The sequence below is a fragment of the Oncorhynchus gorbuscha genome, linkage group LG02 (assembly GCF_021184085.1).
Source record: "Oncorhynchus gorbuscha isolate QuinsamMale2020 ecotype Even-year linkage group LG02, OgorEven_v1.0, whole genome shotgun sequence".
NCBI classification, from domain to species: domain Eukaryota; kingdom Metazoa; phylum Chordata; class Actinopteri; order Salmoniformes; family Salmonidae; genus Oncorhynchus; species Oncorhynchus gorbuscha.
Genome location: NC_060174.1, coordinates 20,933,620 through 20,950,623, shown reverse-complemented (window position 1 = coordinate 20,950,623; position 17,004 = coordinate 20,933,620). Strand labels below are relative to the sequence as shown.

At 47.0% G+C, this 17,004-nt stretch overlaps 1 protein-coding gene across 3 annotated transcripts in view; it reads right to left on the bottom strand.

Annotated features, from left to right (window-relative positions):
- The window catches only part of fbn2b (fibrillin 2b), a 128,408-nt gene that overhangs the window by 100,874 nt on the left and 10,530 nt on the right, over nucleotides 1-17,004 (bottom strand). For all 3 annotated transcript variants that reach the window (XM_046304331.1, XM_046304351.1, XM_046304341.1), the window contains exons 3-6: nucleotides 13,137-13,219; nucleotides 12,720-12,821; nucleotides 5,988-6,083; nucleotides 5,761-5,856 (exon numbers count right to left, since the gene is read on the bottom strand). In XM_046304331.1, coding sequence (XP_046160287.1) covers nucleotides 5,761-5,856; nucleotides 5,988-6,083; nucleotides 12,720-12,821; nucleotides 13,137-13,219 — 377 coding nt within the window. The remainder of the gene's footprint in view (nucleotides 1-5,760; nucleotides 5,857-5,987; nucleotides 6,084-12,719; nucleotides 12,822-13,136; nucleotides 13,220-17,004) is intronic.

The following is a 17,004-nucleotide window of genomic DNA, read 5'->3' as shown; positions in this document are numbered from 1 at the left end:
TACGAAAAGTGGACTCAAAAGCCAGCGTGTGTTTTTAACTTTAGTGGCACTATGAAAAGTGGACTCAAAAGCCAGCGTGTGTTTTTAACTTTAGTGGCACTATGAAAAGTGGACTCAAAAGCCAGCGTGTGTTTTTAACTTTAGTGGCACTATGAAAAGTGGACTCAAAAGCCAGCGTGTGTTTTTAACTTTAGTGGCACTATGAAAAGTGGACTCAAAAGCCAGCGTGTGTTTTTAACTTTAGTGGCACTATGAAAAGTGGACTCAAAAGCCAGCGTGTGTTTTTAACTTTTGTGGCACTATGAAAAGTGGACTCAAAAGCCAGCGTGTGTTTTTAACTTTAGTGGCACTATGAAAAGTGGACTCAAAAGCCAGCGTGTGTTTTTAACTTTAGTGGCACTATGAAAAGTGGACTCAAAAGCCAGCGTGTGTTTTTAACTTTAGTGGCACTATGAAAAGTGGACTCAAAAGCCAGCGTGTGTTTTTAACTTTAGTGGCACTATGAAAAGTGGACTCAAAAGCCAGCGTGTGTTTTTAACTTTAGTGGCACTATGAATAGTGGACTCAAAAGCCAGCGTGTGTTTTTAACTTTAGTGGCACTATGAAAAGTGGACTCAAAAGCCAGCGTGTGTTTTTAACTTTAGTGGCACTATGAAAAGTGGACTCAAAAGCCAGCGTGTGTTTTTAACTTTAGTGGCACTATGAAAAGTGGACTCAAAAGCCAGCGTGTGTTTTTAACTTTAGTGGCACTATGAAAAGTGGACTCAAAAGCCAGCGTGTGTTTTTAACTTTAGTGGCACTATGAAAAGTGGACTCAAAAGCCAGCGTGTGTTTTTAACTTTAGTGGCACTATGAAAAGTGGACTCAAAAGCCAGCGTGTGTTTTTAACTTTAGTGGCACTATGAAAAGTGGACTCAAAAGCCAGCGTGTGTTTTTAACTTTAGTGGCACTATGAAAAGTGGACTCAAAAGCCAGCGTGTGTTTTTAACTTTAGTGGCACTATGAAAAGTGGACTCAAAAACCAGCGTGTGTTTTTAACTTTAGTGGCACTATGAAAAGTGGATTCAAAAGCCAGCGTGTGTTTTTAACTTTAGTGGCACTATGAAAAGTGGACTCAAAAGCCAGCGTGTGTTTTTAACTTTAGTGGCACTATGAAAAGTGGACTCAAAAGCCAGCGTGTGTTTTTAACTTTAGTGGCACTATGAAAAGTGGACTCAAAAGCCAGCGTGTGTTTTTAACTTTAGTGGCACTATGAAAAGTGGACTCAAAAGCCAGCGTGTGTTTTTAACTTTTCCAATGACACATAAAACATCATTTGGCGATGTCATTAAAACGACATAAAACGCATAACATGACGATGAGGTAGTTACTGTACTCTACTCATTACAGAGTCACGGATCTCTCTTTCTGGCAGCATGTCCCACTATGCGGTCTCTATGGAGCAAAAAATGTCACACTTTTCTCACTTGAATCCATCCTTCCCTTCCACTGGGGGAGCTGTTGACAGACTACAGGAGGGGGACAGAAATAGCAACACTTCCCCCTTTCCACTCCTTCCCTCCTTTCCATCCCCTCATCATCGGCCTGATGTCATCATGGGACCAGCTCTCCCGTGTTTTCTTCACTTGGTTTGTTTGGGCTGGGCTGGCCTTAGCTGGGCTGACTGTGTGGGCCCATAAGAGTAGTAATGTTCACTATTGGATCTGAGCCTGGTTAATGGACGAGAATCACTGAACACATGAGCAAAACAACTCCCCGTGTCAGCGTTTACACAGCTGCTTTGTAATGAAAGGGCTAGGATCTCCAGGCTGCAGAATGGACGGCTGCAGGCTGGGGGAGGCCGGGGTTAGGGTTAGGCAGCAGGTTTAGGGAGGCTGGGGTTACGGTTAGGCTGCAGGCTGGAGGGTTAGGCTGGGGATGGAGGAGAACTGGGGATGGAGGAGGCTGGGGTTAGGCTGTAGGCTGCAGGGTTAGGCTGGGGATGGAGGGGGCTGGTGATGGAGAAGGCTGGGGCTGGAGGAGGCTGGGGCTTGAGGAGGCTGGTGAAGGAGGAGGCTGGTGAAGGAGGAGGCTAGAGTTAGGGTTATTCTGTAAACTGGAGGGTTAGGCTGGGGATGGAGGAGGCTGGTGATGGAGGAGGCTAAGGATGGAGGAGGCTAGAGTTAGGGATTATTCTGTAAACTGGAGGGTTAGGCTGGGGATTGAGGAGGCTGGTGATGGAGGAGGCTAGAGTTAGGGTTATTCTGTAAACTGGAGGGTTAGGCTGGGGATGGAGGAGGCTGGTGATGGAGGAGGCTAAGGATGGAGGAGGCTAGAGTTAGGGTTATTCTGTAAACTGGAGGGTTAGGCTGGGGCTGGAGGAGGCTGGGGTTATGGTCATACTGCAGGCTGGAGGGTTAGTGTTTGACTGGGGATGAAGGCAGCTGTGGTTAGGATGCAGGCTGGAGGGTTAGTGTTTGACTGGGGATGAAGGCAGCTGTGGTTAGGATGCAGGCTGGAGGGTTAGTGTTTGACTGGGGATGAAGGCAGTTGTGGTTAGGATGCAGGCTGGAGGGTTAGTGTTAGACTGGGGATGAAGGCAGCTGTGGTTAGGATGCAGGTTGGAGGGTTAGTGTTAGACTGGGGATGAAGGCAGCTGTGGTTAGGATGCAGGCTGGAGGGTTAGTGTTGGACTGGGGATGAAGGCAGCTGTGGTTAGGATGCAGGCTGGAGGGTTAGTGTTCGACTGAGGATGAAGGCAGCTGTGGTTAGGATGCAGGCTGGAGGGTTAGTGTTAGACTGGGGATGAAGGCAGCTGTGGTTAGGATGCAGGCTGGAGGGTTAGTGTTAGACTGGGGATGAAGGCAGCTGTGGTTAGGATGCAGGCTGGAGGGTTAGTGTTCGACTGGGGATGAAGGCAGCTGTGGTTAGGATGCAGGCTGGAGGGTTAGTGTTAGACTGGGGATGAAGGCAGCTGTGGTTAGGTAGGATGCAGGCTGGAGGGTTAGTGTTAGACTGGGGATGGGAAACTCAGCTGATTAGAGAGTTGCCAGAGTGGCTGTCAGTCTGCGCTGTAACTCTACCTTAACCAGACTGTCTGCAACACACACACACACACCTTTCACCAATACTGCTCCTGGGCTCCACACCCCGCCAGAGAAACCCATTATATCTGCAGATTTCACAGACATTAAGTCACCAGGGAAAGACAGCACACCTACTGTAACCATACTGTGCTGTCAAAGCACCTCTGGGCTTGGTTTTATAGTAATACCATAGTACCACTAAATGAAACCCTGGGGCAGCGTGAGTCAAAGTTTTATCGAGGTGGACGTCTTTACAGCCTTCACAGGACAGGATAGTACTAATAATGACATGTAAATTCTCACTGAGATGATGGCTGTTGTCTTAAGGAAGTCCTGTATTTATGTGAGAATTAGAGCATATCTTCTTTCTTTGGCCTGATGCTCTGTGGATGATTGAGGAGGAGCAACAGTTTTACAGCATCCTCCAAACTACGGCAAGCGAAGACGGAGAGAAAGACAGACGGGGTAATATTTTTACAGGACACAGTGAGGAGCCAGCAGGGGATCTGACAGGTTGGCACCACACACACACACACACACACACACACACACACACACACACACACACACACACACACACACACACACACACACACACACACACACACACACACACACACACACACACACACACACACACACACACACACACACACACACACACAGGGGCGGTGGGTGGGGGGGGTTTACAGTAGGGCTGCTGGGGTCCGGTAGTCTGCCTTTTCTCTTAGCACAGAGACGAGACTGTTTGTGCCTGCCTCTGTGTACACAGCTGGGGAGTCCATTTTGACTTTTACCTCCTGCCCCTCCCTCCTCCCCTCTCTCCCTCGCTCCACTCCTTGTCAGGAAATGTCCACGGCACTCCACAAAGAAACGTTTTTCTGTCATTCCAAGGGCACTTTATTTATTGCCAGATGTCTGCGAAGCTCCCTCTCCCCCAGTGTTGTGTTTTCCAAGAAAACAAGACCCAAGTTGCTTAGGGGGGATGGGGGAGAGTAGAGGGGAGAGAGCAGGGGAATTGGGGGAGAGCAAAGGGGAGAGAGTAGGGGGGGTGGGGGAGAGCAGGTGGAGGCCAGGGGAGAGATCAGGGGGAGAGCAGTGGGGAGAGAGCAAGGGGAATGGGGGAGAGCAGGGGTGAAGGGGAGAGCAGGGGGAGAGAGCAGGGGGAAGAGCAGGGGAGGCCAGGGGAGAGATCAGGGGAGATCAGGGGGAGAGCAGGGGAGGCCAGGGGAGAGATCAGTGGGGAGAGAGCAAGGGGAATGGGGGAGAGCAGGGGTGAAGGGGAGAGCAGGGGGGAGAGAGCAGGGGGAAGAGCAGGGGAGGCCAGGGGAGAGATCAGGGGGAGATTAGGGGGAGAGCAGGGGGAGAGAGCAGGGGGAAGAGCAGGGGGAGGCCAGGGGAGAGATCAGGGGGAGAGCAGGGGGAGGCCAGGGGAGAGATCAGGGGGAGGGCAGGGGGAGGCCAGGGGAGAGATCAGGGGGAGAGCAGGGGGAGGCCAGGGGAGAGATCAGGGGGAGAGCAGGGGAGGCCAGGGGAGAGATCAGGGGGAGAGCAGTGGGGAGAGAGCAAGGGGAATGGGGGAGAGCAGGGGTGAAGGGGAGAGCAGGGGGAGAGAGCAGGGGGAATGGGGAGAGCAGGTGGAGGCCAGGGGAGAGATCAGGGGGAGAGCAGTGGGGAGAGAGCAAGGGGAATGGGGGAGAGCAGGGGTGAAGGGGAGAGCAGGGGGAGAGAGCAGGGGGAAGAGCAGGGGGAGGCCAGGGGAGAGATCAGGGGGAGAGCAGGGGAGGCCAGGGGGAAGAGCAGGGGAGGCCAGGGGAGAGATCAGGGGGAGAGCAGGGGGAGGCCAGGGGAGAGATCAGGGGGGAGAGCAGTGGGGAGAGAGCAAGGGGAATGGGGGAGAGCAGGGGGAGGTCAGGGGAGAAAATCGCAGATACACAATCCAGATTACAATCCCTGGTTAAGCCCCCACGCGTCTGTCTGTCTGTACTTACTGTATGAAGTCATCCTACGGTCACACTATGTCTAGACTTGAAGTTAATATATGCTTTAATAGGAAATCCCTCGACTCCCCATCATTGGTACATGGAGGGGACTTTCACTTCTAGGACCAAGACTAATTTTCCATCAGGCAAGATCAAACACTGTCCTTCACTGTTCCTCTTATCTAGACTGATCTGAAGTTCATATATACAGTAGATCAAAGCCTTTAAAGGTCCTGGCTCACAAATGTCCACAGTACTGGTTGGTGTGTGATGAGAAAGTTGGGTGGCATGTGGCGTCTCTCAGTCAGAGCACGAGGCACTGTTGTGATGTGTCTGTCTGTAAGAGGTTTTCAATAAATCTTGAGAACCAATGGATGTTGATAGAAGAAGGTTTCTTTAGTGTTAAATACCAAATCATTTTGGCTATAGTATTTAGTTTAAAAAATAGTATTTTGGCTACAGCCTTCAACCATACACTTCAAACACATTGGTTTTTAACAATAAAGATCAAGAAACATTCCTGTGTCAACTTCCATTTATCTTCCAAGGTTGTTGAATACCTCTGGCATCTCCAGTCTGTTCCTCAGTTGATAATGTCTGTGAGCAGAAACAAGGGTTATGGGATGAACCAGGATCCCGTGTTGATTATGTAGCCACCTATGAGCAGACCCGTGGGTTTACAGTAGGAGTGAAGTGGAAATACTGGCTCTTACCTCTCTCGCACTGCGGGCCAGTGAAGCCGTAGACACAGGCACATCTGTTGGGCCCAATACAGCGCCCACCGTTCTGGCAACCATTCTCACACACAGCTGCAGAGAAGAGAGGGGAAGAGGTGTGTGAGGGTTCTGAAACTAACACACGCGCGCACGAACACACACACACACTCATGCCACACATACACACACTAGCCGGGGGAGTGCTGAGTGAAGTAGATACTCACGCTGTCCACAGTGATTGCCGGTGTAACCCTTCTGACAGGAGCAGGAGTCTTCCTGGCAACTGCCTCCGTTCATACACCTGACGTTACAGCTCTGCACTGTGGGACACACACACACACACACACACACACACACACACACACACACACACACACACACACACACACACACACACACACACACACACACACACACACACACACACACACACACACACACACACACACACACACACACACACACACACACACACACACACACACACACACTGGGGTCAACAGATGCTGCCGGAACAACTTGCCTGTGCCGAGGACCTCGACTCAACCAGCTGGTGGTCACATACACAAGCAATGACCCCCAGGTGCTTGGTTTAACTTAGAACACCATTACAGTTCAACTCCATATTTGTGTAACAATGTTGTACAGCTAGGTCTAGTATCAGACGTGTGCCAAGACTAACAGTTCGTCCAATGGAATTGACACTTGGGTACTGACTGTCTTTTACATACTGGTATTTGGGCTCTAAAAGCATTTCAGTTCAACTCAACTATATCAACACTCACTTTGTACTATAACATTTTGTAGAGCACTCTTACTGCAATTCTGGGCTGTACTTGTGTAGACTTAATTGTATTAGTATATTGTCGAGCACTTTACTGCCAAACAAGGCCCAGGCTAGCCCCACTCCAGCTACAGTATAATCAAACAGATTGTGGAGGCTATAAGTTGAGCCAGCTGTTTCCTATAGATGGGAATGTGCTGAGAGCTGAAAACCTCAATTCTGGAGGAGCAGCATACTCAGAACTCAAAGCAGTGAGCTTTCGACAGACTGAAAGACACGAAAAACATGCCCGAGACAGATGGACAGGCAGGCAGACAGATACACAGACAGGCTTGACAGTCAGACAAGAAGGCAGGCAGGCTGACAGACAGAATGACAGACTGACAGACAGTATGTTCGGGGGATGTGGGGAGATGTAAAACAGGACCCCCACTGCTCTGCTCCATCCAACCAGATCTGGCAGAGAGCAGCCATCCCAGATTGAGAAGTGTCAGCAGGCTTCAGTTAGGATGAAGCCTAGCCAAACTTGGCTAGCCGAACTGAACAAATGTGCTCGCATACTCCCTTAAAAGACCTTCACTTGGAAAACGTGAGAAAAGTCTGTCCATTTTGAGATGCCATAGTCAGTATACACTAACTCAAAATAGTCTGAATTAACCTAACTCAAGAAAAGTGTAATTTCTGATGTTTTTGCAGAGGAGATCTTAGTAACGTAATTTTATATCTAACTAAGATGGGTGACACAATATGTCTCAATTAAAAAATGAAAACGAGTCGTCTCTCGTTGAATGACAATAAAGACTTTATTGAAGAATCCCTACTGTTGACCAATCACCAACGAAGGGGCGTAGACTTCGGCTGTGTGCCTGAGCAGCAGAAAAAACTCTCACTGAAGTCCAAAATGAACAAAAACCTCACAAAACGTCATCTTACCGTGTTATGGGCTCTTAACCAACCATGCTATTTTGTTAGTTTTTTCGCATTGTTCGTAACTTGTTTTATACATAATGTTGGTGCTACCGTCTCTTATGAGCCTCTGGACATCAGAACTGCGATTTCTCACCTCAAACTGTTCGAAGAGTTGGTCTTCAATGAGTCGGACAGGAGGGACATACTACAGACACCGACCAGGCCCAGATCCCCGTTATTCGATGGAGAAGGAAACTGAGATTTTGCGGAAAGAGATCAGGGTGCCTTGTGAGGATCAGGCGATGAGTGGCTAATCTGCCCTTGCCTTCTGTCCTGCTAGCTCCTAGTGGCCAGGGACTTGAATCCAGGAAACTTAAATCAGTTTTACCTCATTTCTATCAGCATGTTAAATGTGCAACCAGAGGGGAGAAAAAATCTAGACCACCTTTACTCCACACACAGAGACGTGTACAAAGCTCTCCCTTGCCCTCCATGTGGCCCTCCATTTAGCACAGACTGGAATATGTTCCGGGATTCTTCTGATGGCATTGTGGACTACACCACATCAGTCACTGGCTTTATCAATAAGTGCATCGAGGACGTCGTCCCCACAGTGACTGTACGTACATACCCCAACCAGAAGCCATGGATTACAGGGAACATTCGCACTGAGCTAAAGGGTAGAGCTGTCACTTTCAAGGAGCGGAACTCTAACCCGGAAGCTTATAAGAAATCCAGCTATGCATTCAGACACACCATCAAACAGGCAAAACGTAAATACAGGACTAAGATCGAATTGTACTACACCGGCTTCGAGCCTGCAAACGATTACAGACTATAAAGGGAAGCACAGCCGAGAGCTGCCCAGTGACACAAGCCTACCAGAGAAACTAAATTACTTCTATGCTTGCTTCGAGGCAAGTAACACCGAAGCATACATGAGCGCATCAGTTGTTCTGGACGACTGTGTGATCACCCTCTCCATAGCCAATGTGAGTAAGACCTTTAAACAGGTAAACATTCACAAGGGCGCAGGGCCAGGCGGATTACCAGGACGTGCACTCCGAGCATGCGCTGACAAACTGGGAAGTGTCTTCACTGACATTTTCAACCTCTCCCTGTCTGAGTCTGTAATACCAACATGTTTCAAGCAGACCACCATAGTCCCTTTGACCAAGAACACTAAGGTAACCTGCCTAAATGACTACCGACCCGTAGCACTCACATCTGTAGCCATGAAGTGCTTTGAAAGGCTGGTCATGGCTCACGTCAACACCATTATCCCAGAAACCCTAGACCCACTCCAATTTGCATACCGCACCAACAGATCCACAGATGATGCCATCTCTATCTATCTAAAAATAACACCTATGTGAGAATGCTATTCATTAACTGCAGCTCAGCGTTCAACAACATAGTACCCTCAAATCTCATTACTAAGCTAAGGATCCTGGGACTAAACACCTCCCTCTGCAACTGGATCCTGGAATTCCTGACGGGCCGCCCCCAGGTTTTAAGGGTAGGAAACAACACATCCGCCATGCTGATCCTCAACACGGGGGCCCCTCAGGGGTGTGTGCTCAGTCCCCTCCTCTACTCCCTGTTCACTCATGACAGGCACGACTCCAACACCATCATTACGTTTGCTCATGACACAACAGTGGTAGGCCTGATCACAGACAATGACGAGACAGCCTATAGGGAGGAGGTGAGACCAGGCTGTGTAGTGCAAGGACAACAACCTCTCCCTCAACGTGATCAAGACAAAGGAGATGATTGTGGAAAACAGGAAAAGGAGGACCAAGCACGCCCCCATTCTCATCGACAGGGCTGTAGTGGAGCAGGTTGAGAGCTTCTAGTTCCTTGGCGTCCAAATCACCAACAAACGAACATGGTCCATGCACACCAAGACAGTCGTGAAGAGGGCACGACAAAACCTATTCCCCCTCAGGAGACTGAAAAGATTTGGCATGGGTCCTCAGACCCTCAAAATGTAGCAGCACCATCGTGAGAATCCTGACGGGTAGTCATAGACTGTTCTCTGCTAGACTGTTATAGACTGTCCCCCCCTAATTACTGTAATTGATCCCCATTTCTCTTTCTGTCTTTACAGGATGTGATTCCTGAGGTGGTGAAGGGATACAGCATGACTGAATTTCCTGGAACCCTTCTTCACCTACAGTTTCTCTAGAACTTCCAGTTACTGTATATGACCCAGTAGTAGCGTTCTGACTAACTGTACACAGCTGGTCCAGCTAATGACCATTCTGACCCCAGGCCTGGCTAGCATCTCGTGCAGACACTTGGTGATGGATTAATGTGAATGCCTTTGGACTACAGGTTTATGGGTTTGTGTACAGGTCTATTCTCACTGGACTCAACCTCAGCTCAACCCAGAGCTCCAGGACAGTGGGCCATATTGTTGAACTCCCACAGCATTCAGCCTAATCTCTTCTCAGGCCAACAGGGAAATGAAACATGAAATATGTCAATTCCAGCATGATGTAATCATGCAATGGTTTCATCAAAGGAGAGTACATTTTTCAAATGTCTCTCATCTGTTCCAAAAAAGTGATTCTAGGTCACAAATGGGGGGGGATAGGAAGAACATCAGACATGGTTGTAAACTCTAAGTTTACAGAACCTTTGTGTTACAAACCATTCAGGGGCTGGAGGGGTCCATGTGTTTTCTCTTTAACGGGGGGTTGGTGGAAGTGGAGGGGGTGGAAAGGGGGGCGAGATGGCCCGTTCCTGTGACCTGTGCCTGAAGCGCCACACATGCTGAACAACAGGTAGGAGGTTGGGGTCCCACAGACCCGGGGAACCACAATGTACCTCTGTGTGGCTGCCCTGTGGGTCGGCCTGCATCCTCCACATCTGTGTGATTTTTACGGGGGGTTGAGAGAGCACAGGAAACTAGTGGTCGTGGGTCTGAACACTGAAACACTTTATGACTGTGTTCTGTTCTGTATAGGCTTATACGCAGCTCCTGGGAATAGTGACATGTCAACGTCAAGTTCACTATGGAGATGCCATGTCGTCAAATACAAGTGCTCATGCTGAAATGTTGACAAACTGTGTCTGAAACGAATCACAGCATGAAGTTTTTCATTGCCATGCAAATCAATCTGCCTTAAGTGACAGTGTAGTCTGGTGAGCTTGTCTGAATCACATTTCCATCTTTCACTTATGGACTTCAGTAAACAAAACTTCATCTGATTAGTAAAGTTAATCAAATAGGGCTGGAGAATCTCCATTCAAATATTTTTTGGGACCAGCTTCATCTGTGGCCCATAGTGTTGAAATGAACTTTGGAAGTGATTAGGGTTTCCAAGGTCTTCAGAACGCTTTCATCTGGGGCTCTTCTGTCTGTGTAATAGATCTATATAATACCACTTCCCCACAGTTGAGCTGTGCTGAGGACGTTTGGACCCTGTTAGTAGACAGCTGTTTCTGAGGGACTGTGAGGTAACGGGAATTATAGTTCTGAGAAGAAGTCTGACATGACTGGACTTCCAGTCATGTCAGACACAACTGCTCCTCTGGAGACTAGATTATTATGGCCAACGGATATTTATATTGTCTACATTAATTTATTTGTCAGGCACCACGTTGTAACAAATTCTGCGATAATTAACAGATCTCCCTTAGGACAGGTCTCCCTTAGGACATGTCTCCCTTAGGACAGGTCTCCCTTAAATATGATTTGGACAATCTCAATGGGATGAACTTTATCAATAAAGAATAAATAAATCAAGTTTATTTGCCTCTGTGACGTCTGGAAATGTACCCACAGCTATATGACTATAGCACGTGTATGGGTTAAGATAGATATAAACAGCTTGATCAAAAACATGTTGCTCATTTCTTCTGAGTAGTTACAACCTCTACATTCCAGATGTGGCCTCTGAGCCATAAAAGTACTATCAATAACCTGACCAATGACTATGACTATTATCAAAACATATGGAGGATTGATTTAGACAGAGCAGGTTTTTATGAAGTATCAAATATAGCTTTATTGGACAGAAAGTCCCCAGCGCTATACTGCTGACCTGTACGAAACCTGTATGAAACAGAGGACACGCTTTGACAGAGCCATTTCCCAGCACTGGCCGATTGGTGTATTTATGCCATTAGCAGTCATAAACATGCATGACCCTTGACCCCATAAAATCTCCCAGAAGGCCAGAGAGAGAGAGAACAGTCTTTATTGATAGACACAACTCACAGTGTTGAATTACAATATTTCTGGACCCTTTGCCAAAAATCAGACAAAACAAACTCTAGACCTACTATTCTTGTCCTAGTTTATCTGGACAATCGCAATACTGTAAGGCCGGTCTGTAAAAAGCCCATAAACCCCCTGTATGAGAGCAGTGAGTGTGCAGTGAGTGTGACAATCAGTTCTCTACCACACTATGGGAAGCTCCTGCCTCTAGGGCCTCTCTCTCTCTCTCTGAGGGAAATGACTTCATACTGTTTCATACCACATCACTTGGTTTGGCTCTGCTGGAGGCCTATCTTGTCTATGGAGGGACGTTAGCCGTTCATACTCTGGTTTTGGGAACTGTTTTCCCAGCACATAAAGCTGGTGTTGGGCCTCTCTGGGGCATCTGACCAGTGTGGACTGTGGAGTCGATCCCTGTTTTACACCTCAGGGTCAGACGGGGAGGCCCGCGCTCAGGGCTCAGTGTGCGTGTACAAGGGCCTGAAGGGGCTAGGCGTGACTGACGAGACTGCCCGGGCCCAGCCGAGCTTGCAACACACTCAGTAAGTGTTGTAGAAGTACTTCTCTAAAGGCTAGGAGCCCCAGCCATGTGTATTAATCCTCCCAAACCCCGTGACCCGGAGACTGCCGTCTGAAGCGGCTGAAAGTTTCAGGCTTCGAAATGGGCCATGTTTGAGAGCATCAAAACCATGGTGCATCATGGGTACATTGTGACTGATCTACAAATAATATTGAGTAGTTATTTATGATGCAAGGTGATTTTTAGATCAGTCAGTCTCAACTCGCCTTTAAAGTCAGCTGCAATGTCGAACGCGCCCATGAATACACAGAGCGACCTATAGGCAAACTCAATTTGAGATTTAGCAAATTAGAATGGTAATATTGTCACGGAACAGTGGTGCCAACTTGGATCTCTGTACTTTCCAGTATCTATAGCTGTAGTGGTGCATGGTGTGTGTTAGGTTGTCCTGAGTGGTGTTGGGGAGTATTGGGTGGTTTCTGGTAAATTGCTAGCTAGATGTTGTGACTCACCTCCGGCACCGGCCCCACAGCTGGGGGAGAGCTGTCCGCTGCCGCAAGTGCACATGTTGGGTCTGGAGCAGAAGCCATCACCACACGAGTTACGGCAGATTGCTGGGAGGAGAGAGAGAAACAATGTCATATAGATCTCACAGCAACCTCTACACAGCCAGCCGGAAGAGGATGGCTCCCTTCTTGGCCAACTCTTTCAAATCAAATCAAATGTTAATGGTCACATATTTAGCAGATGTTATTGTGGGTGTAGTGAAATGCTCTGCAGGGTTTTGGCACTTCATTTGTGGGAAACCGCTACACAAATACAATAAGCTTCCATTTGATTTATTGGACTAGCAAAGGCAACCCACAATGACTCAAGTTATTTAGTCATCAACAAATTGATATAATGTAATATAACTTATTAGTACTTACGGACGATACACTGGTTCCCTGCAGGCAGAGTCTTCCAGCCAGGGCAACAGTAGGAGTGGAAGCGAGAGCCACACACATTGGGCCTTCAAAAGGGTAAAACAGGGAAAACTAACTCAGTACTCAAGCCCCGATATAATTTAGGCAAAGTCCTCAACAAATACACATTGTCATGATTATTTTCCAAGTGCTCAGAGACCCGCTTTCACTCTAAACGGATCCAACGTTGATACGAAGCCTCCCAGAACGGTAGACATTTTTAAATGAGGCTTACACAAAAATACCAGTTTGTTTTCAGTCATACTCAATGTAAACTTCCCAAGAAATAGGAGATATTTATAAACACCTTTCTCTAAGCCTCCCTGGTCTCTGGTCTTCTGGCATCCTGCCCGGTACCCCTCCTGGAGTCCAGGTTCTGCCTGCTGATTGGTACTGGGAGTTTTTTATTTTTTATTATTGGACGGAAGGCTGCCCTGACATCTGACACATGTAAGAGTCATCACACAGCTTGGAGTGTGGCTGACTGGTCGGCCAGGTTATCCACAACATCCCCCTGAGGAAACGGCCCAACCACATCTACAGGTCTGTCTCTGGTTTACACATAATGAATCTGGCCTCAAGTACCCTAACGGCCATACTGAATTGTCCCAAACTCTTAGTGTCTTCAGAGCCTCTAATGCAGGGGTACTCAACTACTATTTGGTGTGGATGGATATCGTCCTTTCTCGGTGCTGTGGTACAGCGTAGTAACAAACATAGTTGTCCAAGAAACATGTTGTTATATAAAATGTACATTACATGAGACAAAAAATTGAATTAATTACAACTTCTTTCGAATGTAAATATGTGCAACATTGCATCAACATAGCTGAGGAACAGAAGTGGTTGCATACTTGTCTATGCAAAACAGTGCACTGTGAACCATTGTACATGGGCCTTGAATTATTATTATTTATATTTCTTATGAAATAAAGTGCATGTTTTGTGGAGAACAAAGGAGAGTTGAACAAAAATAATAATCTGAATGCACAGCATTCATCTGTGGGCCATGCAATATTCATGTTGAGCATCTGTGGGCCATGCAATATTCATGTTGAGCATCTGTGGGCCATGCAATATCCATGTTGAGCATCTGTGGGCCATGCAATATTCATGTTGAGTCACTGTGGGTCATGCAATATTAATAATAATAATAATAATATATGCCATTTAGCAGACGCTTTTATCCAAAGCGACTTACAGTCATGTGTGCATACATTCTACGTCACTGGATTTACAAGGGCTCTACCAACTGCAATATTCATGTTGAGCATCTGTGGGCCATGCAATATCCATGTTGAGCATCTGTGGGCCATACAATATTCATGTTGAGTCACTGTGGGCCATGCAATATTCATGGTGAGACACTGTGGGTCGTGCAATATTCATGTTGAGTCACTTTGGGACTTGCAATATTCATGTTGAGGCACTGCGGGCCATACAATATTCATGTTGAGTCACTGTGGGCCATGCAATATTCATGTTGAGTCACTCTGGGACTTGCAATATTCATGTTGAGTCACTGTGGGCCATTCAATATTCATGTTGAGTCACTCTGGGACTTGCAATATTCATGTTGAGTCACTCTGGGACTTGCAGTATTCATGTTGAGTCACGGTGGGCCATACAATATTCATGTTGAGTCACTGTGGGGCATACAATATTCATGTTGAGTCACGGTGGGCCATACAATATTCATGTTGAGTCACTGTGGGGCATGCAATATTCATGTTGAGTCACTTTGGGACTTGCAATATTCATGTTGAGTCACTTTGGGACTTGCAATGTTCATGTTGAGTCACTGTGGGCCATGCACTATTCATGTTGAGTCACTGTGGGCCATGCACTATTCATGTTGAGTCACTGTGGGGCATACAATATTCATGTTGAGTCACTTTGGGACTTGCAATATTCATGTTGAGTCACTGTGGGCCATGCACTATTCATGTTGAGTCACTGTGGGCCATGCACTATTCATGTTGAGTCACTGTGGGCCATGCACTATTCATGTTGAGTCACTGTGGGGCATACAATATTCATGTTGAGTCACTTTGGGACTTGCAATATTCATGTTGAGTCACTGTGGGCCATGCAATATTCATGTTGAGTCACTGTGGGCCATGCACTATTCATGTTGAGTCACTCTGGGACTTTCCCTGCATTAATGAGAGAAATGACACTTTCTGTCTCTTGCCAATGCTTTGAACTTTGACACAAATGGAGTGAGAGCCACTCTGAGACACTGGTGCAGGTGTTCATTGGTGGGCTTGGTGCCGTATTTGTTTTGATTAAAGTTCATTGTGGAGAAGGCTGATTCACAGCTGTATGTGGAGCCAAACATGGTCAGGATGTATAATGTCAGTTTCTTGAGAACAGGGAGATCGGCTGCAGGCACCATCTTTCCCCAGAAAGTGGCAGGGTCACAATCACCAGCCTGCTCCTTCAAAGACACATTTTCTTGCAGCTCAATCAACTACATTTGTAGTTATGCAACATCTACCCATCTGAAGAACTGTTTTGCCTCTTCTGACAACTTTGTCACATTTGTGACCAAGAAGGGGTTCTGGATGAGCAGTAGCAATTCTCTTCCAACAGTGAAGTCATTAAAGAGAGCCTTGAAGTTATCCATCAACTTCTGGATGAAATCAACATGGTTGGGAACATCTTTGTCTCCCTGCGTTTGCACCAGAAGATTGGGAAAGCAGACATGGTCTCCCTGGAGATCACTCTTGAAAAACTCAACATTTCTTCTGGAAAGCACGGACCTCTGTTATCGTATCACACACTGTGTTGACCCATCCCTGCAGCTGCACATTCAGTTGATTAAGGTGTGATGTAATGTCTGTCAATAATGCAACTGTTTCCATCTTCTCCTCATCTTCCAAAAACTCAGAAAACTGAGTTGCCTTGTCACTCTTTTGCTCTAATAAAAAACTTTGATTCACTCCAAAAGTGTTCCAAAACCCTGCCTTTGCAGAGCCATCTGACATTGTTGTGCAGTAGTAAGTCATCAAAACTGGCATTGGCCTCTGTCAGAATGCCTCATAGCAGACAATGTTGTAGGGATGATGTTGCTCTCAAAAAGTTGAAAAAAGTTTCATCATCGTTGTCATGACCTCAGAATACTATTTTCCAAGACTGGCACACAGGACAGGTTGATGGATGAAGCAGTGATATGATGTCAGGTCCTCTTTCAAACATGCAACCAGTCCCCTCCCTCTTCCTATCATGGCTGGAGCTCTGTGGTGATGGAGACCTCTGACTTCAAATCTATCCCCCTCTTTGTCCGCATCCATTTGATGGCCTCATGGATATCCTCTCCCCATGTGTGTGCTTCTGGATTTGTAAAGCCCCACATCTCCTCACAGAATCTCCTCACTCTTCCCAGAAGCTGGGAATGATCCGTGTTATCTGTTGATTCACCCACAGCTAATGAAATGCATGGCCTCATCAAGTTGTGAAGTTAAATCTTCGGCTAATATTTCAGTTCTCCTCATTGCTGTGGAATCTGACAGTGGGATCTGTATGATATTTTTGTTTACCTTCAAGCAAGGTGTCAGCCAACGTCAGACATGCATTCTTTTACCATCTCAGCGACTGAAAAGTTAAAAAAAATGTTTTCCCTAAACCCAAGCTATCCTCCATTGCATGTTGTTGGGCTGTCAGGGAATTGACAAGGACTTTGGTGGACCTCTCAAGCGGGGATTTGAGTTGGTTAATCTTGTTTGTTCTCACCTCCGTGTTCAGGGGATACTTCTGATCAAATTTACCATGCCTGGTGTCATAATGGCACTTAACATTGGCACTTTCCACGAGAGCTACGGACTCACTA